Consider the following 27,714-nt stretch of genomic DNA (forward strand, 5'->3'; position numbering starts at 1 on the left):
TTCTGTTGTACTTGTTTGGGAACCGCAAGGGGGTGGGAGTTGAACCTGGCTTTGACTCTGAAACCAGAACAGAGGGGGTAGGGAGGGGGCAGGTAGAGGAGACCACAGCTCCTGGGAGCTGATGGAGGCCTGATCTCGAATCTCTTTTCCTCAAGGCCATGCCTGAAGTCGGTGACAGGTAGGTGGGTCCACAGTTGGAAGGTCCCTTCTCCCATCCCTAGTCCTGTTTTCTGGGAAGGGGCCTCAATGCACTTGCATTACCAGAAGAGTCCAGGAGCCCTTCTCAGTGCTGTGAGGTCTCCACACCCAGCACGAGGCCCCCAGAGTTGCCCTGGGCAGCCCGCGCGTTCCCCTCCCTGCCCCACTCAGTCTCGTTAACTTTTATAAGCAGTCTCTTATTATTCAGTGTTTTTTTCCTCTGGTTAATAATTTCCACCCCATCATTTCTCCCTTCTCCTTTCTTTTTTCTTCCTTCCTTTCTTCCTCTCCCTCCTCCTCCATTCCCTCCTCTTCCTGCTCTTCTTCTTGTGTTTGTTCATCCCCCTTCTTTGCCTTACAGTTTGCCCAATTTGTGGCTTCCCCCGAGAGCACCAGCAGTCTTACCTGTTAGTGCTAAGTGTGCTGCTGACAGACGCTGCCATGGGACACCAGAGGGTGACAAGGCTCTGGCTGGCTGAGGCTGGCCTTCAAAGGCACGCTGCTTTGGAACCGAGTGCCCCCTAGTGTTGATGTCCTAGGATTCCCGCAGAGCAGAGACCAGGTGGCCGCACCTGATCACCTAAGTCTGGAGGGTTTTCTCAGTATGCCGTAAGCATGAGATAGGAGTATTTTTATTTCCTTCCTTGTCCTTTGGTTGAACTGGGTGATTTTTGGAGGACGTATGGTGATATCTGGACTCAGGCAGCCACTGCCATCCCATGGGGACTGCTGGTGCTGTTTGTAATAGTAAAATGTGGACGGTGTTGGTAGAAGACGTGGCTAGTAACCCACCCCCGTCCCTCACTTTGATCACTTGGGTGGACTTGGCCCAACTTCCACCTGCCAATAGTAGCACTTCTTTCCCCGGGGGACATGGTTTGCTGCGTGACTAGTTTCCCACTGGAGGCATTTGGAAGTGCTAGGAAACATGCTCCCCACCCCAGAGACTCCAACCAGAGACTGTCAAGACTCTAAGAAGACTCCAGCTCCCTCACATCTGGGAGATCACTCTGACATGGGTAGTTGACACTGGCCCCCTGACCCCAGCAGAATTAAGCCCGGTAACAGGCCCCTGTACTGCCCGCCCTCCCTTCTTTGTCTCGCATCCCCACGCCCCTACCGGCGTTTCCCTCCACCTCCCAAACAAACTCCTTGCACTTGGATCCTTGTCTCAGGTCTGCTGCTGGGGGAGCCTAAACTAAACTAGTGTTCCTTTGAGAGTGGGAATAAGACAAGGATGCCTGGTTTTCTATTTGCAGTCAACATCGTCCTGTTGGTCCCCAGCTTGGGGATAAGGTGAGACAGAGGATAAAAGGAACACTGAAAGGGGAGGAGTAAACTTCCTTTTGATGTGATTTGTTACATAGAAAATCCGAAGGCTATATTACTTGAATTAATATCAAGATAGCTGGCTGAAAAATCAATATACCAAAATTAATTGTATTTCTTTAGACCAGCAATGAATAATAGCTAGAAAATGAAATTTTTAAAAGGACAACTTCCACAGAGCATAATAATTAAGTACCTACGAATAAGCATTAAAAGATTTCTATAGGAAAAATTATATGAAAGGAGATCCAAATAATTTGGAAGATAGGTGTTATTTGTGGATGTGAAAATCAATATTGTAAAAATACTGGTTATCCTCCAAATTGATATATAGATTCATTGCCATCCTAATAATGTAATGGGTTTGCTCCTCTCTGCTTATAAATAGTGGAAGTTGACACGTGGATTCTATAATATATATGGAAATAGCTAAAACAATTTGAAGAAGACAATCACCTTACCAGTTATCAAAGCTTATTACAAAACTGATTAAGACAGTATATGAATTGGTTCAAGGGTTGACTGACCAGTGACAAGTGAATATCTGATACTTGATTTATGATGAGAGTGGCAACTCAGATGATCTTTTCAATAAATTGTGCTATGAAAATTGAATATCCATATGGAAAAATTAAGTTGGAACCCTCCCTCCCACAATATGCAAAATCAGTTGCAAATGGATTTTAGATCTAAATATAGATGGCAAAATAATAAAGCTTTTAGAAAATATTAAAGGAGAGTATCTTTATGATCTTGGTTAGGGGAAGATTTAAATAGGATACAAAGAACACTACGCATAGAGGAAAAAATTGACATATTTGACCTCATTGAAATTAAGACATCATTAAGAGGATTAGAAGGCTTATTTGCAACACATGCAATTGACATAGGGCTCATATTCAGAGTACATAAGACCTACGATCAGTAAGAAAAGTCAGATATCTAAAAGAATGGGCAAAATACTTAAATGGGCACTCCATAATAAAAAGCCATTAAATATATGAAAACTTCTTGCTCTACTTCATTAGTCATCTTAGAAATATTGGGTTGAACTGTGAAATTGTTTATGTTTGACCATTTTGACCTACAAAATGGCAATTTCATAGGGTTTAATCTAATATAAATTAAAACCATGATATGTCACCACTGTACACCCATTATGATACATGAAATTTTTAAAATCTGACAATACGAAGTGTTGGTAAGGATGTGGAACAACAGTAACTCTCATACAATGTCCGTGAGAATGTGAAGTGACAACAGTTTAAGACATCAGTTTGGCATTAGCCTCATTGACACAGCTACTCTACTCCCTTAGACGACCTCAGTAAAAGTGAGGTAAGGAAATGGAAGGACTCCATAAACTGCTTTTTGCTCCTTTTCCTGCTTCTCTTCTTGCTAAGACTATACACCCACTTTGCACATGCCACATAACGCAAACAACATATGTCCTCCCTGTGAGGGACAAAGAGTTAATGATCTCTTTAGAATAGCTAACATCTAAGGAAGGACCAGATGAGAATGACCGGACGAAGCCTTCCTATGCATATTCCAGACAACCCATGCTAGACATCTCAACGCCAAGCCCGCTTGGCTCCAAGGAATAATACCTGGGTCCTTGTCTTTTTTCTAACTGGTTCCTGGATGCTTGAGAGGACACGTACACAGGGCCACAATCCTCAGTAAATACCCCAGATACCAAGCAAAGATGAGAATCTCTCTTCCTTTCCTTTCTGAGTCACTCAGACACTGCCTCTGTACCTACACTCTCTCTCTACCTTCAACAAACTCTGCTTTCATCTCCTGCTGGCTTGCATTTGATTTCTATCTTGCATGCAGCCAGAAACCCTCTTGGCTGGTCCTGTGGGACCCTTCCTGGGTCCCTGGCCCCCGCCTGCTGACATCAAAAGCATTTGCATGTGCACCAAGAATATTCATAGCAACTGTTCCTAAGAGTCCCAAACTGGAAACAACCCAAGGGTCCATACACAATACAGTAGATACTGGGAGAGATCCCAGTTTTGTGGGGGCTGAAACATACAATTTGGGGACCCTCTTTAGGTAAAATAATACAAAATTACAAATAAAAATTTAGTATGAAAGCAAATATAAGAATGAGGACATTTAAGGAAGAATTATATGCAAAAGCCACATGATCATCTCAATAGATGCAGAGAAAGCATTTGACAAATCCACCATCCTTTCATGATAAAAAAACAACAAACATTTAACACCCAGAAATAGAAGGGAACTTCCTTAATCTGATAAAGGGTATCCATGAAAAACCCACAGATAAACATCATACTCAGTGATGAAAGAATGAAGGCTATTGCCCTAAGGATCAGAAACAAGACAACGATGTCTGTTCTCACCAATTTTAGTCAACATTAGACTGGAGCTTCTATCCAGGGCAATCAGGCAAGAAAAAGGTGTAGCTAGAATGAAAAATATAGTATAACAAATTACTTTTGCAAATCATATAAAAATATTTGATCATGTGAACACATTGCTAGGGCTCCTCCCAGAGCCTTGGAAGGGATCTGTGAAGATGAGGACCCCCAAAACTGGAGGTTCCTCAGCCTCTGAATCATAGTGTAAAGTTATCACACAATGGAAGACTGTAAAGCAATGAAAATGAATACGGTACTGTTTCATTCAATGATACGGGTAAGTCTTTAAAGTATAATGTTGGGGGGGGATGCCTGAATGGTTCAGTTGGTTAAACATTTGACTTTGGCTCAGGTCATGATCCCGGGGTCCTGGGATTGAGCCCCGTGTTGGGGTCCCCGTTCAGTGGGGAGTCTGCTTCTCCGTCTTCCTCTGCCCTTCCCCCCACTCATGCACATGAGTGCTTTCTCTCAAATAAAATAAAATAAACAAAATATAATTTTGGGATGCCTGGCTGGCTCAGCCAGTAGAGTATGTGACTCTTGATCTCGGAGTCATGAGTTTGAGCCCCACAGTGGGCTTAGAGATTACTTTAAAAAAATCAAATATATGGCGCCTGGGTGGCTCAGTCGGTTAAGCATCTGCCTTTGGCTCAGGTCATGATCCCAGGGTCCTGGGATCAAGCCCCATGTTGGGGGGAGGGGGGTCCCTGCTCAGCAGGGAGTCTGCTTGTTCCTTTCCCTCTGCCCCTTCCCCTGCTCATGCTCACTCCCTCTCAAATAAATAAATAAAATCTTTTAAAAAATACAGTATGTTGAACAAAAGCAGTCAGCACAAAATAATACATATTGTAATTTAGTGAGTTGAATAGTGTCTCCCCAAAACTGCTGTCTCCCTGGAACCAAATTGGAATGTGTCCCAATTTGGAAATTGGGTCTTGCAGATGTAATTGGTTAAAGTTCTCGAGAAGAAACCCACCTGGGTTAGGTGGGCTCTAAATCCATTGATTAGTGTCTTTAAAAGAGAAAGGAGAGGGAGATGTGGACACACAGAGACATAGCAGAGATGCTGTCACAGGCCAAGGAGTGCCAGGAGTCCCCAGAAGCTGGCAGAGGCAAACAAGGATACTCCGTTGAGCCTTTGGAGGGAGCATTCCTCTGCCAACACCTTGATTTTGGACTTCTGGCCCCAGAAGTGTGAGAGAATACATTTTTGTTGTAGAGGGCAAAATGGAGTCCCTCACGTCAAGCAGGTGCCCGTGTCAAACAATGACACGGCAGATAAGGTGCTGATACCAGGAGCTATCTCTGGGACCGGCATCAGCCGACACCCCAGAACTGATAATGAGCGGAACCAGAACAGGTCTGCAGAGACCCCAAACCAATGAAATCCCTTTAAAAAGGGGAGCATTTTGGCAGCAAACTGGCAGCAGACTCTTCAGACCTGACCCCTCTATGTCTGACCGCTTAAAAAATGCAATGGCCACTGAAGCCTCTGCCCAATCGATCTCCGAACAGAACCGAGATCCTTCCCTGCTTGCACATCAGAAGCAGTCAGTGCCGAGAACGGACCCGGACCAGACAGGACCAACGCCTTATCTCAACTGTGCGCCCCACAGACTGACTTCGCGTTTGGTTCGTTCACTTCCTGCACCCCCTCTGTTATCTTGTTTGTTGTGTGGTTTGTCTTCTACCCTGCTCTGTGCATTGTGTAAGAAGCCGAGTTTAATCACATGGTGAGATGTCACCAAGTTTGGAATCCTGAACCCGCTTTATAATTGCAATTTAACTTTGCTTTATGACTGAATAAAGCTGACATTGTGGAGAGACACAACGCATGTGTGCACCTTCCTAGTGCACTCATGACATTTGTTTGAAGTCACCAAGCTTGGAATTTGTTGCAGGAGCCCTAGGAAGCTAGCCCACCATGTAATTACATTTCTAAACACCACTCTTCAGAAATGTGTGCTTAAGTAACACAACGCACATCCATTGTTGCACAAGGACAAAGATAAGGAAGGGAGTTATGCCCCCAAAGTCAAGAGAGTGATTAACTTTGGGGGGAAGAAGGGGAGATGTAACCTGGCAAGAACAAGGAGGTGTTTCTGCGCGTATTGGCAGCATTCGGTCTCCTGGAGAGCACGACATGGCTGTTCACACTCTAATAATCTGTTGAGCTGCACCCTTATGTCTTATCCACTTTAGTTTATTTGTATCACTTTTCACAACCATCAGGTAAAAATACTCATAAAAGGGGGGGGGAATGGGGCACCTGGGTGGCTAGGTCAGTTAAGTGTCTGACTCTTGATCTCAGCTCAAGTCTTGATCTCAGGATTATAAGTTCAAGCCCTGTGTTGGGCCCTACGCTGCGCATGGAGCCTACTTATAACGGGGGCGGGGGGGACCATAAAATCCTTCAAACACAAAAGTTGGCATTAGACACATTCTAAATTGAAAGAGGAGAGGAGTTCCTCTAAGATGATTGGGTTATTAGATGTAAAGAAATGCCCCCTTCTTGCCCAGTACACCCGCGAAGCTCAGGATAGGCCCTGGGGAGAGAGTAGATGAGAGGGTCAGTGGGGGTCTCCTGGAAAAATCCCCTTCCCTTGGCCAGGCTACCCTTGCTTCCCCAGGGGGTGCCGCTCTCCACTGAACTCAGCTGCTGGGGACTGGAGACCACGCTTCCTTTGCTCCCTTGTACACAGCCTCTTTTCCAGATTTCCACCAGGGATGATCACATCCTCGAGGGGAGACCCTGTTCCCTCACAAAGGGTCTTACAGACCTCAACACAATGATATTATCTCCTTCCTTGGATATCCACAAGGAAGCACGTTAATGGAGGCCCATGCCTTGCTCATTGCGCCCCCTCCCCACCCCTCCCAAATAACCCGCAGACAAGAAGCTCCTGCGGAGCCTCCAAGGCTGAGTCCGGCTTCGGTGAGGCTGCCTCAGGGCTCCCCCTCTCCCCATCAGGGTGAGCAGCCTCTGTGCTCTGGGACTAGCTGGGGTCTCTCCCATCCTCCCGATGAGCTGTGAAGCAGGACTCCTGAGTTCTGCTCCTGATACTCTGCAGACCAGGCCTGCCCTTCTGGGTTTCAAGGTCTCCCACCCACGTGGGGCTTGGACTGTGGTCGGAGAATCCCAGGGAGGCTGAAGCTGAGGTGGAGCAGAATTCCACTCCCACCAGGTCTGTATAGCATGTGTTGTTCTCACATCCAACATTGCCATTCCATTCTCATGGCTCCCTCACGGGGTGCCCATCTAACGGATGAGAACACTGAGGCAGAGAAGTTTCCTACCTGTCTCTGGACCCAGAGCGCCTTTTATTTGTTCAACAACTATGTACTGAGCATCTACTCTGAGATCGGTCTGGAGCTAGACACTGACCTGTCCCCCTCGCTCTCGCAACTACACTCCAGTGAAGAGGCAGAAATGAACAAGTCATTATGACTAGCGGTGTGTGTTGTGGAGGAGAAGAGGGGTAGAGGTGAGGCGGTAATGATGCGAAGGGAGAAGAAACACACCTCTGAGAGGGTGGTATTGATGCTGAAACAAAGGGACAACAGTGAGGGCGGGGAGAGGAGGAAAGAGTCTGCAAGAGCTCAGGGGTTCACGAATGCAGAGGAAGCCAGTGTGGCTGGAGCACGGAGAGAGAGAGAGAAGGCAAAGACCGGAGAGGGAGGGGAGGCTGGGTCATGCTGCACCTTACAGGCATGGGGGGGACGGTGTCAGCGATTAGTCTGAAGTGTAAAGGAAAGCCGTGGAAGAGGAGTAAGCAGTGGAGAAACATGCTTCAATTTCTATTTTAGAAAGCTCCTCCTGGTGCTTATAAAAGAGATTGTTGGGAGGCGAGTGGAACAACACGAATTCTAGGCTCCTGGGACACACCTCGATCTATCAGTTACTCCAGGCAACCAGACAAGAGGCAATCTCAGAAGCAGGTAAGAGATGATGGTGGTTTGAACCAGGGCGGTGGTATGGGGTCTGGAAAAGATAAAGCTTATCAAGGCCTGGGGGGCGGGGGTGGGGCAATGATAGAAAGGCGGGACAGTCATGGCCAATGTTAACTGAGCACTTACTATGTGCCAGTCCGGTCTACTTCTAAATGTTTCACAGGGTATTCAACTAATTAATCCTCCTAGGAACACTGTGAGCTAGATACTATTATCATCCTCATCTTAGAGGTGAACTGGTGCCCAGAGAAGTTAAAGTGCTGCCTGCAGGTGCTTGGGTTTGATCGCAGCCAATCTTACCCAGCACCCTGTCTGAAGGAGTACCCAAATAGGGGATCCTACTTCTCAAGAACTATGCCCAGGCGCTGTTTACAGATTTTCAATTACACATGATAGCCACCTCCCCCGCCGCCCCCCGCCCCATCTTTAATCCTTGGAGGTAAGGAGATGGAGGCAATGCTCCTGACACCCTCCTCCGGACACCCTCCTGTGTGATGGGGGTGTCCGGAGGGGGTTCTAGAGCGAGGCTCAACTATAGTCAGGAGCAGCCCACTTTTAGAAGCAGGACTCTGACGCCAAGACCCGGAAGAGCCCGGGTTGGGGGCCTTGTAACCAGCCGCCGCGGTTGGCCCAGCTGCCGGAGGGGGGCGCTCGCAGCCGCTGCTGGGGTCTGGCCTAGGCCGCCGGCTGGAGCAGACGCTCCGACGCGACCATGCAGCAGCGGGCGCGGCGGGCGCAGGGGGCCGGGGGACCTGTGGGGATGCGTCTGATTCTTTGCTTCGTGCTGTTGAGTAGCTGCCCGGGGGGCTGGGACGCCGTTAGTCCCCACGGTCAGGAGGAAAGCTGGGGGAAGGGCCGGGAAACGGGGGCTGCGGGAGTGGCGGGTGCGCGAAGCTCGGGGCACTGTGTTGGGTGGGGAAAGTCGGAAGGCATCTTGCAGGCGGGGGGTGGCGGGGGGCGTTAAAAATCGGAAGGTGGAGGTAGGACGGAGGAGAAGCGAGCCCCAGGGGAGACTGAGGGTTCAGCAGGAGGAATGGAGAGGACCCCCGAGTGGGCCAGGGGACACAGATCCGGGCCACGAGGCCACGGGAGAAACAAGCACGCGCTGAGGGCCTGGGTTGAGGTGTCTGGAGGTGAGGGGTAGGCAGAAGGAGCGGGGCGCTCGGGCATCCAGTCCCGACGACCTCGAGGAGATGACTGGGCCCAGCCAGGCGCCTGGGCTTACTTACCCTCCAGCCTGGGGACGCAGGTCTGGGCAGCTGTGGGAGGACGCCTGGCTTTCCCCGCACTCGTGTCCCTCACCCTCCACTTGTCCTCCACGGGTCCTTGAACTTGGAGACCAGTGCGGAGGACTCCGTGCGGGGCCCGCGCTCTGCGGAGGGCTGGGTGGGCGGCGAAGGGGTGGCAGGCCCTGTGCGGATGCGTGAACCCCTTGGCCTTCTGGATTCTCCCCCACCCCGCCCCGTCTACCTGGACTGAGGAGGGTCTGTATGGTAGAAGGTTATTCCCCACATCGTGCAGCTGGGTATACCGTGGCTTCCAGGATGAGATCCTGGGCTGCCAGCCCTAATAGTCTGAACCCAGGTTCCAGGTTTATTCTTCCAAAGATTCCAGAACTCTTTTCAGCTCTTCACCCAGGAAGCAGCTGAACTTCTTCCCCCATCCCCAGCCTGTCCGCCTGTCTGTCCATTTCAATTTTTGTAGCCCTCTGAGGCTCTGCTCACCTGTCCATCTACAGGCTGTCTCTTGTCCCGAAGACTCTGCTCTTACCTGGAAGTCTGTGCCAAGGGTGAGTGAGACCCAGAGGATAAAGAGCAAAGGGCAGAGATGAAGGGAGAGCTGATAACCGGGAAGGGGGAGGGATCTGAGAGTGATGGTGGAGAGGGTGCTGCTTCTCTGCAACCCCGACCTCCTGAAGGCTTTTGGCCAATGTCCCTGCTAATGCCATTCTGTGCCCTTAGAGGGACAGGGCCAGGTGAGAATGCAGCCGGCCAGGTCCCGGCAAGAAGTCATCAGCCTGGCCTTCCGATACTGGCAAGGTGTGCTCCAGCGGCTGGTGCCTCAAGGTGAGAGCAGAAGAGCTGAAAGAGAGAGACCAGGCTGTCAGGTGTAAAGGTGGGGGAGGGATCCCCGGCTTGACATGAAAAGCACCTTCCACAAATTTCTCTGCCTGGAACTTTCTCATCATACTCACCTTTGGAGCCTCACCTGCCCAGATCCTGAGCTAGACAGGGTTGGTGGTCTCCCAGGCTTCGTGGGGAAGCTGTTCTCGCTCACCTTCTTTAGAGGAGCATGGTAGAGGCGATTAGAAGTCCCTGGAAGAGGTTGGCATCCATCTCCTTGGGACTAGCCCCGTACCCCTCCCCACTGTGCTATTCAAGTGCTCAGAGCCAGGGATCATGGGGTCTCCAGTCAGACCCTCCCTCTCCCCCCGCCGCCATACACACATAGTCCAGATTCTGAACTGGGTTGAGTAGGCAGCTCAGTTTATGGCAAATAGAAGCATGACAGGTGGAGCTGGAGAGTGGGAGGGGATTCCTTGGGAGGCGTCTGACCCTTCTTGAAAGCAGGGTTTCATGGTTGTAAGGGGTTCAGAAGGGAGATCTGCTTGGAGTTCAAATGACTGCTATTGATGATCATGGTGTCTAATGTGCCAGTAATGCCTTAGAGCTTTAAAAACATTGTGTACATCCTCAGCTTCATTCAGTTCTCCTAACAGCACTGTTGTTAAATTCACATTCGACCACTTACGGCGCACCAAGCACTGTGCTAAGAAACTTACATGGATTATCTCCTGTAATTCTCTCAACAATGGTTCATCATTTCATGGATGAGAAAACTGAAGCTCGGCCAATTTAATTAAGTTGCCCAGGGCCACAGAAGTAGTAAGAACAGGGATTCCAATGCTGAGGGAGGCAGAAGGCAAACTCCTGCCCCCCAGCCAGTCTCTGGATCCCTCCAATGCCCTGTGGTCCTTACGCACTTGGGGGAAAGCAGAAATTCTAATCACACTCTGGTTTCTGGGGTGGGCCAATCCAGCCATCCCAAGTGTCACCTCACACTCCTCCCTTTCTCCCTGCAGGACTGTTCTGGAAGGATGATGACCCTCAAGATGTGAAGACCCAGAAGATGGAGGACATGCCCAGGCTCCATGCCTCAGAGACCTGCATGAGGGATGCATAGGCAGCCTTTTCCATCAAAACCACCACGCCGAGGTGGGTGAGGCCTGTGGTCTGTCCACACTGTGCATGACCGGTAGACAGAACAGTTGGGAAGGAAAGGAGTGTTAGGGCTGTAGGTAAGATCCGTCAGAAGTCCAGTGGATAGAATGAAGAGAGCACCTGTCTGATTTCAGCCCGAAGCAATCCCATGATACATTGGTCCTGTCTGCAAAAGGAGGGGATTGGGACCCATGGCTACTACTTGGTATCCCTGGCTTAATCTTTGTTTTCTAGGGGCAAGTGCAAAGAGAAACTCTGATTGCTGTTCCCTAAGGTGAGGGGCCCTCAGGGATTTTGAAATTCTTCATTTGGATCCCATCTCTTTTCCTCTGGGCCTTTTCACCATTTCCTCTTCACCTTTGACTCCTGCCTTCCTTCCCCTCAGAGCCCAGTGACCAAGGTGAACAAGGAACAATGCTTGGACTCTGAAATGGTTTCAGAGGTCCTGAACCAAGAGATGACCAACCATGGCAAGGCCCCCCTGCAGGGGAGGGCTTGTCCTTGTCCAGGAAGGCTGAGCCCACCCAGGGCCTGTTTATAGAGGGAGGCAGGGTGAAGGAGGGAATAGACATTGGTTGATAAGGAATGAAAAGTCTTCACTGAGGCTGATGGAGAACCTTCTGGAAGAGAGGGCCTGGAGGATGGAAAAGAACAGAGCTTCCAATACAGAGTCCGCCCAATCCAGGCTCTGCGCTGCCCAGCTGTGATCTTGGACACATTCCCTAGGCTCTTCAAGTCCCTTCTTCTACATCTGTAAAATCGCAATGCTAATAAAGGCGACCCTTCTGGTGTTGCTGTGTGGATTAAAGACAATATATGAAAAATGCCAGTGGTTATGGGATTGAGGGAAAATTCTCCCTTTCCCCACTGGAGGGCGCCCCTACTTTCTCTCTCACAGAATTTATCACGGATTTCAGCAACTGCAGGATGCAGGGTCTGGGGGCCTCCAGTGGCCTCTTGTAAGATCAAGCACAGGCACAGAGCTTGAAGGGCCTGCAGAAATCGACTTGGGAGGTCTTACAACTTAAAAGAAATATTGACTCTCTGTTTTTCTAAGAAAATCTTGAGTATGACATGACCCTAATCCTTACCTTGCCCATCCATCCATCCATATCTATATATCTATGTAAATTTCTTTCTCTATACACACACATACATACATATATACACATATATCTCTAAATATAAATCTAAAGCTACGATCCTTCAATGGGACAAGAGTACCCAGAGCCCCTCCCATTCAGCTTCCCCCTTGCTCTTCTCTGTGGTGTGGAGGAAGTCACCTGGGGAAAAAGGTCTCAGGCATCCCCTTGGTCCCTTGAGCTCTTGGGAGCCCAGGTAAAAAACTACTCACCTCTTAGTTAGCATTCATCTTTAGAGCTGAGAAACTGAGTGGGCAGGCCTGGAGCAGAGCCAGACCTGGTCTCCTGACCCAACTTTTCCCCACCCCAACCCTGCCTCCTTTCTCTCCAGGGCCCCAGGAGAGGTTGAGCTGCTCTGCACATCAGACTTCTCCACACTAATGATAGCCTGAGGAGGTGGCATTTGAACTTTGACCTAAATGACACTAGGAAGCAGCCTGGGAAGATCTGGAGGAAGAATCCCCAAGGGAGAGAGAATGACAAACACAATTGCCCTTAGGTGAGATTGCAGGGTCCTTCAGAGGAGAACAGACAGCAAGGCGTGTGGCAGGAGAGTGCCCAGGACTACTCAGCATTCATAGTCTATAAGACAGGATTTGGATTTTATTCTAAGTGCAATGGAAATCATCAGCGAGGGAAGGGCAATGTGATAAATATTTTATAAAGATACAGTGATGCTGCTGGAAGATGGATTATGAAATGGACGGGTAGAACCAATTCGAACTGTTTGGGGCTACTGAGTTGTCCAGGTGGGATCTGGTGGTACCCTGGACTAAGGTTGAGGCAGCATTGCTGGGAAGCTCCGAGCTGGACTCAATCCAGAGGCAGCCTGCACCTCAGAGGTGCTCCAGCCTTTTACCCCTTTCAAAGAAACTGGTCCTCCTGTCTGTCACCATGGCAGCCAGGCCTCCTTAGCTTGGATTGGTTGCTGGACCACATCGTTGGTCCTGCGACTGACCCCACAATGGGGGCCGGTTGCCATGGTTCTATCAAGTGTGCAAACAAGGAGCTAACATTCTCCTTCAGGCCCAGGGGACCAACCAGCCCTGTGTCTAATGGAAAATCCCTGGAAGGAGGTAAGATTAGAGATGGGGACCAGGGAAAGGCCTGTAGTCTGACAGCACCTGAGTCCCTTGTCTCAGGCCTTATTCACATCAAGACTGCTATGGAGACTTGCTTGCTCTGCATTTGGTGGGGAGGGCTGGGGGAAGGAGTTGCAACCCCTGCCTCAGAGCATTCATTGAAAATTCCTTGTTTCTTTCCATTTTAGGCTGTTTTTGAGCCATTCCCTAGTCTGAGTCATGAGTCACGAGTCACAACCTCACAGCTGATTGAGGTCTTAGGGGAAGCTTCCCATCCCCCACACCTTCCTGGTGCTCTCAAGAAGGACAATTTCAGGCTGATCCAAATTTGGATCCAAATCCAAATGAAAGCCGATTTTCAAGCAAACTCTTTCTACAGACTTGTTTGGAGGCAGGATGGGTAGGGTTTGGACCTGACCGGAGCCTCTGAGGTGAGACAGGTGGGATCAGAACCCAGGGAAGGTTGGGTTGTGGGATTCAGAGAGCAGAGCCCTTGTTGCCCCCAATGCCTGGGTTCCGATCCCTTCCTTCTCCCCTCACAGATCATTTCTAAGGCAGATGAAAGGCAAGATGGAATCACAGCTGGAGGGGCAGCCATCCCCACCCACATCTCTTCTATCTGTGGAAAGAAAGTCTTCCCTCCAGACCTCGGGTCTGGCAGGCCTGGGACCTCACTCTGCCTGTGAGGTTCACAGTACCTTCTGAGCATTAGGGTCCCCTACAGAGCAGTCATGCCAGCTCAAAACCCAAGAACCCACACAGAGAATTCTGTGACTATAGGCTTTGCACATTTAACATTCTGATACCTGTGGTCACTTTGCCCCTGGGAGAAGGGGACCAGCCACCATTGCTCAATCCAACCAAACTCCAGACATCCCATGCCTCAAGCTTTATATTTCTCAAAGCACTTAGCTCATTGATCCTCACAAATAGGAGCACATGGGAAAGTACCAGACCTACTGTCTGTTCAGGCTGATGTGACAAAATATTATAAACTGGGCAGCTATACACAACAGAAATTTATTTCTCACAGTTCTAGAGGCTGGGAAGCCACTAGGAGGCTCTGGCAGAATTGGTGTCTGGTGAGGACCTGCTTTCTGGTTCATAGACAATGTCTTTTCACTGCCCTCACATGGACGAAGAGGCAACAGATCTCTCTGGGATCTTTTTTATAAGGGCACTACTCCCTTTCATGAGGGGTCCACCTTTAGGACCTAATCACCTCACAAAGGCCCCACTTGCAAATACTATGTTATCATTTTGAGGGTTAGGATTTCAACATGTGAATTTTGGGGGGACACAAATATTCAGATCATCACACCTACCTACTTATACAACCCAGGGAAATTAAGAGCCACTCCTCTGATAATACAGGCTTAACCATGCTGCCAAAGCATGTCCTAACCCCTGCATCTGTGCATCTAAGGACATAGCTAAACCTAATGCTGAACTCATCACATTTATCTATGTCTGGTTTTTATTAGTTAGGTTGGCCCCTACCACCTACCCTACTTTTCCCTAGCATGCATTCAGTGTGTTTGGCCACCACAACACATGGTTCCTGCCTCTAAGCAACTGAAGCTTAGTCAGGGAAGTAAGTTATACATATAACATATCCATGCGATAGCTATTTATTGAACAACTGTGTAGCAGACCAGTAGATGCCCTGCTTCATATCCCCTGGCCCATGTCTGAGTTTGCCTGTAGCTGCAGGTAGGCTATGTCTGTACACGCCAGCAGCTTCCCATCTCAAGCTGGGACTCTGCTTCTTGTCCTGTGGGATTTCTGGAATGCCAGGGGATCTTGCCTACCTGTGCTCAAGACAGCTCTGAGGTGTCTGGGATTTAACACCCCCAGAGGTAGCTCTCAATAGTTAAGGACGGAGTTTAGTGGATAAATACCCCAGCAGATTCGTCCCTGGTGGGGAAAATCTGAGACAAGTTCTACACAGATCCTCAGAGGTCCCCAGTAGGGTTCGTTCCCAGTTGCCCATGATGATGGTGAATTTTATGTGTCAGTGTGAGTGGGTAAAGGGATGCCCAGATAGATGGTAAAACATTATATCAGTATGTCTGTGCAAATGTCTCTGGAAGAGATCAGTATTTGAATTAGTAGACTGAGTAGAGAAGATGCCTTCACTAATGCGGGTGGGCATCATCCAATCCACCAAGGACCCAAACAAAACAAAGAGGTGGAGGGAGGGTGAATCTGCTCTCTGCTTGAGCTGGGACATCCATCCTCTCCCGCCCCTGGACATCAGTGCTTCTGGTTTTGGGGCCTTTGGACTCAGATTGGAACTTATATCATCAGCTCTCCTGGTTCTCAGGTCCAGAGATGCAGCATTCCTGGTTTTCTGCTTGCAGAGGCAAACCATGGGATTTCTCAGCCTCCATCATCGTGTGCATCCTTTACTTCCTCATTTGGGGTTATTGAAACACTTTTCAGTATTTGATTTTAATGCATCAATTGTGTTTTTTATTATCTTCCTATACTTTTTAAGTGGTTGCTCTAGGCATCTGAGTATACACATTTAACTTTCCAAGGTCTGCTTATAATTGCTGTTTTACAGGGCACCTGGCCGGCTCAGTCAGTAGAGCGTGTGACTCTTGATCTTGGGGTTGTGAATTTGAGCCCCATGTTGGGTGTAGAGATTACTTAAAAATAACATCTTAAAAAAAATAATCACTGTTTTACCATTTTAAGTGGAATGCAGAGGTCTTACCAGTGTACGTTCCTTCCCTCTTCCCCATTTATGTCATAGCTGTCGACTAGAATCAATTACATCTACATACATTGGAAACTCTATCAATGTTAGAACTTTTGCTTTGAACCATCAAATGCTTTGTGAGTAATTCAAAAGGGGAAGAATAGCCTATAATGTTTACACAGATAGTTCCCATTTCTATTACTTTCTCCTTTCTTGATGTTCTGGGTTTCCTTCTGATATCATTTCCCTTTTATCTGAAGAGCTTCTGTTAGCAATTCATTTAGAACAGGTCTGCTGGCTACAAATTAGTTTTTCTCCATCTTTGTTTCACCTTCATTCCTGAAGTATATTTTGCTGGGTATAGAATGCTGCATTGACAGCTTTTCTTTTACCACTTTAAAAATGTTATTCCATTCCTTTCTTGCCCCCGTGGTTCATCATGAAAAATCCACAGTCATTTGGACTATTGTTCTCCTGTAAGTGATATGTTGTTTTTCTCTGGCTGTTTTCAAGATTTTGTCTTTGTTTTTAGTTTTTAGAAGTTTGATTATGATGTGTCAGGGCATGGATTTCTTCAAGTTTCTCCTGTTTGTGTAACCAAACCCAAGTTCATCTGCCTGACACAAGGCAAAGGCCAATCAATCACTGAGACATTGAGTATGCAGCAAGGAGAGGGTTTATTCAAGAGGCAGCCAAGTGAGGAGATGAAAGGGCAAGCCTCAAATTTCCCTCCCCAAAGGGGGAGAGTCAGGGATTTTTAAAGGCAAGCAGAAAAGGGTCTCAGTAAAGGAGAAAGAAGCTTCATGACCCCAAAATAAAGGAAGTTAGAGAGTATTATGTGAGGCAAAATAAGTCAGTCAAAGAAAGACAAATACCGTATGATTTCACTCATATGTGGGATTTAAGAAACAAAACAGATAAACATAGAGCGGGAAAAAAGAGAGAAGGAAACCAGAAAACAGACTCTTTACTCGAGAACAAACTGAGGGTGTCTGGAGGGGCAGTGCGTGGGGGGATGGGCTAAATGGGTAATGGGTATTAAGGAGGGCACTTGTGATGAGCACTGGGTGTTGTATGTAAGTGCTAAATCACTAAATTCTACACCTGAAACTAATATTACACTGTATATTAACCAATGAATTTAAATAAAAACTTGGAAAAGAAAAAAAAATAAAGGCAGTTACTAAGTAGGAGACGTTCATTTCATTTTGCTCTTTCATGTCAAAGAGGTGGCCGTTGGTCCTGACTGGTTCTGGCCAGCTTCTTACTGAAAACTTGGGTCTCTGCAAAACTAAGTCAACACATGGTTATCAGGGTGTCAGGCAAGGATGTTACCTTATAGAAACAGGGTGGCAGACCCATTCTCAGAAAAAGTTGCACCTGTGCTTATCTGCCCCGTTAATCCTTTGGTTGCTGGTTTCATTTGGAGTTCACTGAACTTATTGGATCTGTAGGTTTCTGGCTTTTGACAAATCTGGGAAGTTTTCAGCCATTATTTCTTCAAATATTTTTAATGAACTACCCCTTTTCTCCTCTACTTCTGGGACTCCAGTGACATGCTCGTTAGACTTTTAGCATTGTCCCACAGGTCCCTGAGGCTCTTGGTTTTTTCCCCCAATGTTTTTCTCTCTGTTGTTCTGATTGGATCACTTTTATTATTCCATCTTCAAGTTAATTGATATTTTTTTCTGTATTCTTATTCTGTTATTGAGCATTAAGTTTTTAACTTTGGTTATTGTATTTTTGGTTCTAAAATAGCACAATAGTAAATAAATAAATAAATAAATAAATAAAATAGCACATTAGAGGAACAAACAGCGCAGCCAGTGGTAGGAAATGCAGTTGGAGAAGTAGGCCCAGAACTGGCTATTTGGGGCCTTGCAGTTAGTAGCAAAGAGTCTAGATTTTATACAAAGAGCAGAAGAAAATCACTAGGGATTTTAAGGAAATGAACAGAATTATGTGATGTACAATTTTAAAAGACCGCCCTAGGCACGCCCTGGGTAGCTCAGTCGGTTAAGTGTCTGCCTTTGGCTTGGGTCATGATCCCAGGGTCCTGGGATTGAGCCCCACATCCAGCCCTCTGTTCAGCAGGAAGTCTGCTTCCCCCTTTCCCTCCGCCTGCCGCTCCCCCTTCTTGTACACACTCTCTCTCTCTCTGTCAAATAAATAAATAAATAAATAAATAAATAAATAAATAAAATCTTTAAAAAATAAAAAATAAAAGACCACCCTAGCACTGCTGGATAATGTATTGATAGAGGGCCAGAGTGGAACCGACAGGCCTGTTAGGAAGTATTGTTTTGATCTAGGGGACACTGTGATAGCTTGGACTGGGCAATTGCCTAGAGCTGAGTACTTCCAGCTGGCCATGCGCTCTACCCGGAGACAGCCTGAACCTTGGAGGGGGGGGGGCGGGGAGGCGGGCATCCAGACCCTCATGCTCTCCAAGGAAACATCTTCTGCCTCCTGTCACCATGGCAACTGTGCTTCATCGCCTGGATTGGTCGCTGTGGTGACATCAGCAGCACTATGACTGATCCCCACAATGAGGACTGGTTGCCATGGTGCTAAAGTCTGCATAAAAGAATCTGCCACTTTTCTCCAAGTCAAGGTCCTTGACTAGCTCTAAAGCTATGGGGACATCAGGGGAGGGAAGAGAAGATCAGATATGGGACCCAAGGGGATGCCGGCTGTCAAGCAGTTGCTAAGTCACTATGCCTCAGGACTTGCCCAAATCAGGACTGCTATTAGAGCCTATTATTTATTGGGGGAGAGGGGGTTTATGTTGCAGATGGGAAGTCCTCCAGCACATATACACACAAATTCCAAATCCCATGTTTCCTTACACTTCAGAGCTTTTTAAACTGTTTCCTTCTTGAGCAGAACTTTGTAGCTGATTGAGGCATCCCTGCATTACCAGCTAGAGGGGAAGTTCTAGGACAACCTGCTTCTGGATTTTTAAAGTGGGTTTTTTATCAAAACTCCTTCTGTGGGCTTGTCTGGTGGCAGGACAGGTGGGCTCCAACCAGAGCCTCTGGAGTAAAATATGTAGGGCCAGAACAGAGAAGAGATTTGGGGTGGTGATGGTGCAGAGGGTAGCCTGGTTTCAGATCCCTTTCTCCTTCCAGACGTCATTCATCAGGTGAATGCAAGGCAGGGTAGGGCCACAGCTGAATTGCAATCCTTCCTCACCCCTCTCCCCCCACCACAATTTCTGGTGATCTTTTTCCTCTTGGGAAAGGAACTTCCTCCCCTTGAACTCCAGGCCTAATAGGCCTGAGAACCTGCTTGGTCTTCTGAGGTTATTACTCCCAGCTTTAAGGTGCCTTGCAAGAATAGCAAAAAGAAGTGCAGTAGCAATGCCTACATAAGTTATTATTTTGCTAGCTATTTCCCTGGCAGTTTTAAATCTTTTTTTTTTTTTTAAGATTTTATTTATTTATTTGAGAGAGAGAGAATGAGAGAGAGCACATGAGAGGGGTTAGGGTCAGAGGGAGAAGTAGACTCCCTGCCGAGCAGGGAGCCTGATGCAGGACTCGATCCAGGGACTCCAGGATCATGACCTGAGCCAAAGGCAGTCACTTAACCAACTGAGCCACCCAGGCGCCCTGGCAGTTTGAAATCTCAGAAAGGAGAGAGAAGCACTGCCACCTCTGCTCAACTACCCAAGCACCAGTATGTGCCTTTTTCCTATAGCATTATAGATCTCAAAGCAGATTCAGAATCATTTGCTCTTAGGCCTCAAATTATTTCTGTAAACAATTTTCAAATATGTATAGCACAAGTTGGTGATAACCAGATAAACCTCTAGTTCCTGGTGTGACAAAATGGCTTGTGTTAGTCTCCTTCTAACATTGAATATATATGCCCTAGACAAAATATAAAAATAACTGTTTGAAAGCATGGAGACCACCCAAAAGCAAGAAAAGCTAGAGGGAATATAATCCTTGAAAAAAGGAAAGTCCACAGATGAGTCCTACATTTAACAGGCTTTCCTCCTAAGGACACTTCACGGTTTCCTGCAGCACATGGGGAAATAGAGCTCAGGCAGAAAGTGGCAGTCTGACCAGCCTCAGGAACACAGGTTGCAGCACAGAAATGCCAGAGCAACTGGAAATTGAAGAAGAAATCTGGGAAATGAGTGAAGTGAACCCAAAATCCACATACAAATTTCCCTCAAATACTTAGTTACCTTTTATTTATTTATTTTTAAAGATTTTATTTGTTTATTTGAGAGAGAGAGAATGAGAGAAGCAGGAGGAGTGGCAGAGGGGAGGGAGAAGCAGACTCCCCACTGAGCAGGGAGCCCAATCTGGGGCTCAATCCCAGGACCCCGGGATCATGACCTCAGCCGAAGGCAGAAGCCTAACCCACTGAGCCACCTTCTGAAGGCTTAAATGAAGAATCATTTTCTTGCCTTTTTCAGCTTCTAGACACTGTTTGCATTCTTTGGCTTGTGACCTCTTCCTGGCATCTCTCCAACCTCTTCCAATGTCACATCTCCTACTACTAACTCTGACCCTCCTGCTTCTCTCTTATAAAGACCCTTGTGATTGTACGGCACACACCTGGAAAATCCAGGCTAATCTCATCTGAGGTTAATCACCTTCTAAGATTAATCACACTGTAAAGTCCCTTTTACCATATAAAGTAACATATTCACAGGTTCAAGAGACTCTGACATGGACATCTTTAGGGGCCATTATTCAGCCTGCCACAGATGCCTGGTATTGTGGTTATGTAGGAAACTATTGTTAATTCTAAGAGAGGCATATTGAATTATTTAGGAGTGAAATGTCATGATGTCTGTAAGTTACTTTTAAATACTTCAAGAGAAAGAAGCAATTCTGACAAAATCTTAAAATTGTTAAGTCTAGCTGATACATATATGTGTTCATTAGATTCTTCTCTTTTTTAATATTTGAGGATTTTCATAATAAATTTGTTAAGCTTAATGAAAAAAATACTGAGGGGTGCCTGGCTGGCTCAGTAGATAGAGCATGTGACTCTTGATTTTGAAGTCATGAGTTTGAGCCCCACGTCGGGGGTAGAGATGACTTAAAATTTTTTTAAATGTAAAGAAAAATGTTGAAATGCCAGTCTATGGTTTAGAAAGCTCACACACTAGCCTATGACTAAACAAGAATGGACGCAAGAGATCAGTTAGCTTGTTAGTGGTTTGAACCAAGGCGATGGTAGTGGAGAGAAGTGGATGGATGTGCCATATATTTTGCAGGTTGAACTCATGCATGTTGAAGATTTTTAAGAGGTGAGGGTAAAGTAAGCATCAAGGATAATAAAAATAGACTAATTACATCGAGTGTCTACTGTCCAGTTGCTATTCATATTTAATCCTCATAACAAGCTTATGAGGTAGGTACCATTCGCACCCGCATCTTACGTGCAATTCGTTTGTACAACTTTGGGGCTGGGAGTAGAAGCAGTAGTCCTTGGGACCTGGTTTACGTAAAAAAGCGGGTGTCTGGGGGTGAGTTGGGATGGCTCTGCCTGCGGTAAAGGGAAGGAGTTGGCTACGCGTCCGCGGGGGCAGGGACGAACCGCGATTGGCCAAGCTGCCCAAGGGAGGGTTGTGCAGATCCAGCGCACACTGCGGGTGGGAAGCTACAGTCCAGCTCAGCCCCTCCAGCTGCTGTCTCTACTTTCTCTGCGACTTAGGAGGGGGGTGAGCGCGCAGAGCTGAGGAGGATGCAGCACCTGCTGTGGCCTAGGGGCTCCGGGGGGTTCTGGCTGCTCCTCTGCTTCCTGCTGCTGAACAGCCGCCCAGGGGGCTGCAGCGACATTAGTGGCCACGGTCAGGAGGAAACCTGGGTGGGGCAGGGGAGGGGGGTGCGGGCAGACCAGAGAGCGCTCCTGAGAGAAGTGGAGGAGGGGGCCTCAAGATTAGGAACTCAGGAGGAAAAGGATGTGTTGAGGGACGTGAAAAGAGATCAATGTAGAGAGCGTCTTGTAGAAAGAGACGCAGGCTTGAGGTGGGGCTCCGCATATGGGATCTGGACTTAAGAAAAGCGACGGAAAGACGAGTGGGCAGAGGGAAGTAAGCCCCGCCTATGCCGCCATAGGAGAAGTAAGACACACCGAGGGGCCACGGAAGAGAAGCCCAGGGCTGAGGGATAGGCAGGGGACCCGGATTTCTGGACAATAGGAGCAGAGACGCACGGGTACGGGGTCCTGGCTCCAGAGAGAAAGCTGGGCGGAGAAACGAGCTAGGATTTCATCACAAGCCCTCTGAGCCTGGTATCTGCGCTCTGATTTCAGATCAGAAGGGGAATGTTAGGCTGGGGTAAAAGAGAATGGAGGGGGAAAGAGTCCATCCTTCTTCCTCTCCCTCCACTCTGAGCCTCCGGGGTAGACCAGCGCTGACAACGTCTGAGCGGCCAGAGACCGACTGCGCAGACTCGAAGATTCCAGTGCCAGGCGCCTGGGGAAGAGCGCGCAAACTCCTAGTCTGACGCCAACTTTCCCCGCCCGATTCTTGAGTTTAGAGGCCAATGCAGAGGGCTCGCGAAGAACTGTGGGAGAAGGCCTGGTGGCGGATGACAGGAGAGATGTGTGTGTGGCGGGGGAGGGGAACGTTCTTGTAGGGATGCCTCTGCCGCCCAGACGCCTCTTCCAAGCCACGCGTCGGTCACTCCCTCAGCACCAAGGACAGCGCCAGGAGCCCCGTGGGTCTGGCAGAGGGCGTCCAGGTCACCACTTCTCCTTTCTGTCCTGGAAGGATGCCTCAGACAACAATCTCCCTTCCAGAAGAAGCTCTTTTCTTTCTCATGAGGGTGCTGGAGGTTCTGCTCCTTCCGAAAGCCAGGAAACTGGTGTGGGAATCCATTTGATTTCGGAGGACCATTCCCTTTTCTTAACGCCTGTCCATAATGACTCATGGTAATTCCACTATATAAAAAATGGACTCTCTATCAACTCTACCCCATCTACTTGGAATAATGAAGGCGTTGTAGCATTAGGGATTATCCTCTCCCACACTCCGTCGTTCCCCTATGCACAGTTAGATAAACTGTGGCTTTCAGGACAAAGATCCGGACACACAAACCCTATGCATACCAATACTTGCTTCCTCAAAGGATTCTAGGCCTCCTTTCCAATCTCCTCCGGGCTTCCAAGCCTTTGAGATGCAGTTCACCTGCTTCCCATGCCCCATTTGTTCATCTGATTATCCATTCCATGTGTATAGCTTTCTGAGTCTCTGCTTACTTCATCCTCCACAGGCTGCTCTTTGCTTGTAAGCTTGGTTCTTATCTGGAAGTTGGCACCAAAGGCAAATGAGGTTCCAAAGAACAGGGCAGGTGGTGATGGGGGAAGGGAAAATGAAAAGAAGGAGGACTTGAGAGGAGGAAAGGGTCTGGTGAGGGGGAGAGAGACCGGGGAACCCAGGGGTAATAGTGGAAGAAAGATGCTGTTCTTCAGCTGGGATTTGAAAGGCTTCTGGCCAAGCTCCTTGTTGATGCCACCATTCTGCCTCTTAGATGGTCAGGGCCAAGTGGGAATGGGGCGGCTCTGGCCCCTCCAAGGATTTGCCAGTCCAGTTTTCCAGCACTTAGACAAGTTGTATTCCAGCAGATTGTGCCCCAAGGTGAGTAAGGGCTGGAGAAGAGTGGCTGGGACCTGATCAGAAAAGTTGGAGAGAGTGAGGGGCTGTTTGACCTGAGGATGGGCTTTCTTCCCCAGATGTCTCTACTTGAAACTTTCCTGTCATGCTCACCTCATGGAGAAGGGGGTATGACTGGAATGGGGGTGGAGTTGGATGGGTGGGCTCTTTGCCCTTGAACACTCTGGAAGAGGCCGGCATCCAGTTCCTTCTGATGAGTCCCAACCCCTAGTGCTATCTGAGTTTTTCCATAGCCAGCAATCCTTAGGTTCTCAGCCAGGAGAACACACCTACACACCACTCAGCCTCTGAGTAAGAAGCAGAATAAATAGGATGATGAATAGATAGGAGGCATGAAAAGGAGTGAAAATTCCCTTGGAGACAGAAGGCTGACCCTTCCTTAGAGTAGAATTTCATGGATGGGGGAAGGGTCAGAAAGGAAATCTACCCTGAGTTCATATTACTGCTGTTACTACTACTGATGTCTAATATGTGTGTGATACCTTAGAGCAATGGTTCTCAAAGTGCATCAGGACCAGCAGCATCAGCATCACCAGAGAACTTGTTAGAAATGCTCATTCTTGAGCTTCACCCCAGACCTACTGAATCAAAAACTCTGGGTGTGGGGAAGAGTAATTTGAGTGGGTTTTTTTGTTTTAAAGATTTTATTTATTTATTTGAGAGAGAGAAAGAGAGCATGAGTGGGCAGGGGGGAGGGTGAGGAAGAAGCAGACTGCCCGCTGAGCAGGTAGCCTGGCTCAGGGCTCCATCCCAGGACCCTGAGATCATGACCAGAGCTGAAGGCAGACACTTAACCAACTGAGCCATCCAGGTGCCCCTAATTTGTTGGAATTGGGAATTCCAGAATTTGGAAATTCTGATGCACACTAAAGTTTAGGAATCACAGCCCAAGTTTTCTAAGCACTCTTTACACCCCTAATCTCATTTAGTCCTCACAATAGCCTCAAATGAATCAGCAAACAGAATACAATCCTAGTGGAAGGTTTACTATACACCAGGCACTATGCTAAGTAATGTTTATACACCAGCTCATTTAGTTCTCTGCACAAGTTGTGATTCTTTATCTACTTGAGGGAGAGGGGGATTGCTGGTCTCACTCCAATTCCTGGAGTGGACCAGTCAGTGTGTCTCAGGTGTCAGTTCACCACATCCTTTTACCCTGCAGGTTTGTTCTGGAAGGATGACATTACCCAGGATGTGAGGGCCCAGAAGCACATCAGCAGATTCCACCCCCAAGATCCATGTCTGAGGCATGGGCAGGCAGCCTTTCCCACCAAAACCACTGGGATAAGGTGCGTGAGGTCAATGGCTGGCCCATGCTGTCTAGCAGACAGACAGCAGGGAGGGAATAGATGTTAAAACTGTAGGGAAGAGGGGCACCTGGGTGGCTGAGCCGTTAAGTGTCTGCCTTCGGCTCAAGTCATGATCCCGGGGTCCTGGGATCAAGCCCTGCATCGGGGTCCCTGCTCCGTGGGAAACCTGCTTCTCCTTCTCCCACTCCCCCTGCTTGTGTTCCCTCTCTCACTGTGTCTTTCTCTGTCAAATAAATAAAATCTTAAAAAAAAAAAAAAACTACAGGAAGAGCTGCTGGCAGGACTATGAGAGTCATCTATGAGAGGTTCTGTCTGGGATCCATGAAAAACAACCACCAGCCTCTGCAGAAGGAGAGGAGATGGGTGTTAGCAAGTTTAGCTTCCATCTGTCATCCCTGTCTCTTTAGGGGCAAGCAAGAGGAGAAACTTCGACTCCTATTCCCCAAGGTAAGACTTACGTGTCTTCTCAAGAGTTTTCAATCCCTGACTTTGGATCCTATCCCTTTCCCTTCTGGAACCCTGTCATCCTTTTCTGCCTTCTTCTTGACTCCTGGCTTCCCCTCTCCCAGAGCCCAATGGCCAAAGTGAACAGGGAGCAGTGCTTTACCTCCAAAGTGGATTTGAAGACCCTCAACGAGAGGGGACTGACCCTGTCAAGGTAAGGGGTTTACTTTTTCTCTGGAGGTTGGAATCACCAAGAACCTGTTTAAAAGAGGGAGGCCCCTATGAAGAAGGGAATAGATATTGAGGTGTGAACAGATAAGCTGAAGAAAAGTTCTTTCCTTTCCCAATCAAAGGTTATCCCCATCCTCCTTCTCTCACAGAAACACCTGTGGGCATCTGTATGAGAGGTTGGGAGGGTATCAGTATGAGAGGTTAGGAGGGCAGATGCTGGGAGCCTCTAAGGATGAGATGATCTAAAAGATTGTGCATAGACAGAGTCTCACATAGGCATTGAAAGTTGCCAAATTAAAGCAAATTAAATTAAATTCCTTTTTTTCTACTCCATGGTCTGGGCAAAGTGACCAGGGCAAGGCTCTGGGTTATCTCCTTGAGATGCTTGAACTCTTCAGAACCTAGATTTGAAACACACATCTAGGGGCGCCTGGGTGGCTCAGTCAGTTAAGCATCTGACTCTTGATTTCAGCTCAGGTCATGATCTTAGGGTTGTGGGATCGAGCTCTGTGTTGGGCTCCTTGCTCAGCGTGAAGTCTGCTTGGGACTCTCTCTCTCCCTCTCCCCCTCCCCCTGCTCACACTCTAAATAAATAAATAAATAAATAAATAAAATCAATCTTAAAAAAAAAACAACACGCATCTAGCACTCCCATCTGTCTTTATAGATGAGACATTGGGGCTGGTCAAGGGTCAGGTTCATGGCAGAGCCAAGACTGGACCCAGGTCTCCTGAATCGTAGACATTTCCCTTGCACAGCCCCTGCCTGTCCTCTCAGGGACTGCAGTGAGAATAGGGCTGTTCCAAACGTCAGACTCCTCCACACTGATGAAAGTCTTTTTTCGTTTTTTTTTTTTTTTTTAGACTAAGACCTGAATTGCAAGAAGGTGGCAGCCAGAGGAAGGTATAGGGAGGGGCATCCCAAGCAGAGAGCACTGCAGTGACAAATGCCCCGAGGCAGGTATACCATTCACTTTAGAGGAACAGGTGGAAAAGTCAGTGGCAGAAGATTAGGTTGGAGAAGTAGGCCCCGGAATGACCATACAGGGGCTCATGGATCATAGTGAAAAGTTTGGATTTTAAGTGTAGTGACAACTTCACTGGGAAGTTTCAAGGAAGGAGTGACATAATGTGATACACAATTTCAAAAGGCCCCTCTCATGATAATGGGGTATAGTCTCTGTGAGAAAAGCAAGCGTGAAAACTGAGAGCCTGCAAGGAACTCACACCTCAGGGGGCTTCCGGACGCTCAGGCTCTCCTAGGAAACCAGTTCTCACTCCATCAAGTGACAGCTGGTCTTCCTAAGCCTGGAGTGGTTGCTGGGTCGAGGCATTTAGAGCTAAGTGACAGACCCACTTGTGAGGGATGGTTGCCATGGTGCTTCTGTGAATGCAAACAAGGTGCTGCCATTTTTCTCCAGCCCAGAGCCCAAGGGAAAAGCACAGAAGGGAGGGTGATCTATTTGTGGGAGCCAAGGGGACAGACAATGGGTGGGCTGAGTCACTGTAGCTTACATAAATCAGGCTCTTATTGAAGGATTTTGTGAAGGAGAGTAGGTAAGGAAGGGGCCACCTCCCCATATACTGATTCCAGTCCTTTGTTTCTTCTTGTTTTAGGACTTCTTTGAGCCACCCCCCACTGTGGGCCAAAGCCTTGTTGCTGACTGAGACCTCAGGTGGAGCCCCTCTGCCCCAATGCTCTCCCATTTGCCCTCCAGAGGGACAGTTCTAGGATGACCCTAATCTGGATCATTAAAGTGGACTTTCATGAAAACTCTTTCTGTGATTTGTCTTGAGGCAGGATGGGTGGGGTTTGGAAATAGCCAGAGCCCCCGAAGTAAAAGAATAGGGGTGGACCAGAACAGGGGTGCAGTGAAAAAAAAGCACAGCTCTTCGGTACTGGGAGAAGGCTGGTTTTTGTCTTGTCTTCCCTGAAGTGGGGAAAGTGAGAGAAGGACCAAAGCTGGAAAGCAGGCTTCCCCACTCACACCTACCTGCACTGTGTGGTCTAGTTGCATGCCCTTCCATGTCAGACACATTTGGACCCTGCTATTTTATGAGGGTC

The 27,714-nt window shown here is 47.9% G+C and overlaps 2 protein-coding genes across 5 annotated transcripts; both read left to right on the plus strand.

The window, feature by feature from the left end:
- The first annotated feature begins 8,592 nt into the window (after positions 1–8,592).
- On the plus strand, positions 8,593–12,645 carry LOC116630791 (receptor-type tyrosine-protein phosphatase-like N). Of its 4 annotated transcripts, XR_004299015.1 has the most exons (6): positions 8,593–8,698; positions 9,607–9,657; positions 9,830–9,934; positions 10,951–11,083; positions 11,324–11,363; positions 11,475–11,872. XR_004299015.1 is itself a non-coding variant. In XM_032401625.1 (5 exons), exons 1-4 carry the CDS (start codon positions 8,629–8,631, stop codon positions 11,049–11,051), a joined length of 327 nt encoding a protein of 108 aa, XP_032257516.1. In that variant the 5' UTR covers positions 8,593–8,628; the 3' UTR covers positions 11,052–11,083; positions 12,563–12,645. The 4 variants fall into 4 exon arrangements, 2 of the variants coding, with proteins under 2 accessions (XP_032257516.1, XP_032257506.1); XR_004299019.1 differs by lacking the exon at positions 9,830–9,934 and having other exon boundaries at positions 11,475–11,827; XM_032401625.1 differs by lacking the exons at positions 11,324–11,363; positions 11,475–11,872 and adding an exon at positions 12,563–12,645.
- A 4-nt stretch (positions 12,646–12,649) lies between these two features.
- Positions 12,650–27,369, plus strand: LOC116630786. Its single transcript, XM_032401600.1, has 6 exons — positions 12,650–13,307; positions 24,828–24,954; positions 25,383–25,422; positions 25,545–25,633; positions 26,514–26,610; positions 27,267–27,369. Exons 1-5 carry the CDS (start codon positions 12,926–12,928, stop codon positions 26,557–26,559), a joined length of 684 nt encoding a protein of 227 aa, XP_032257491.1. The 5' UTR covers positions 12,650–12,925; the 3' UTR covers positions 26,560–26,610; positions 27,267–27,369.
- The last annotated feature ends 345 nt before the right edge of the window (positions 27,370–27,714 follow it).

The sequence above is a fragment of the Phoca vitulina genome, unplaced genomic scaffold (assembly GCF_004348235.1).
Source record: "Phoca vitulina isolate PV1807 unplaced genomic scaffold, GSC_HSeal_1.0 scaffold1, whole genome shotgun sequence".
Lineage (NCBI taxonomy): Eukaryota > Metazoa > Chordata > Mammalia > Carnivora > Phocidae > Phoca > Phoca vitulina.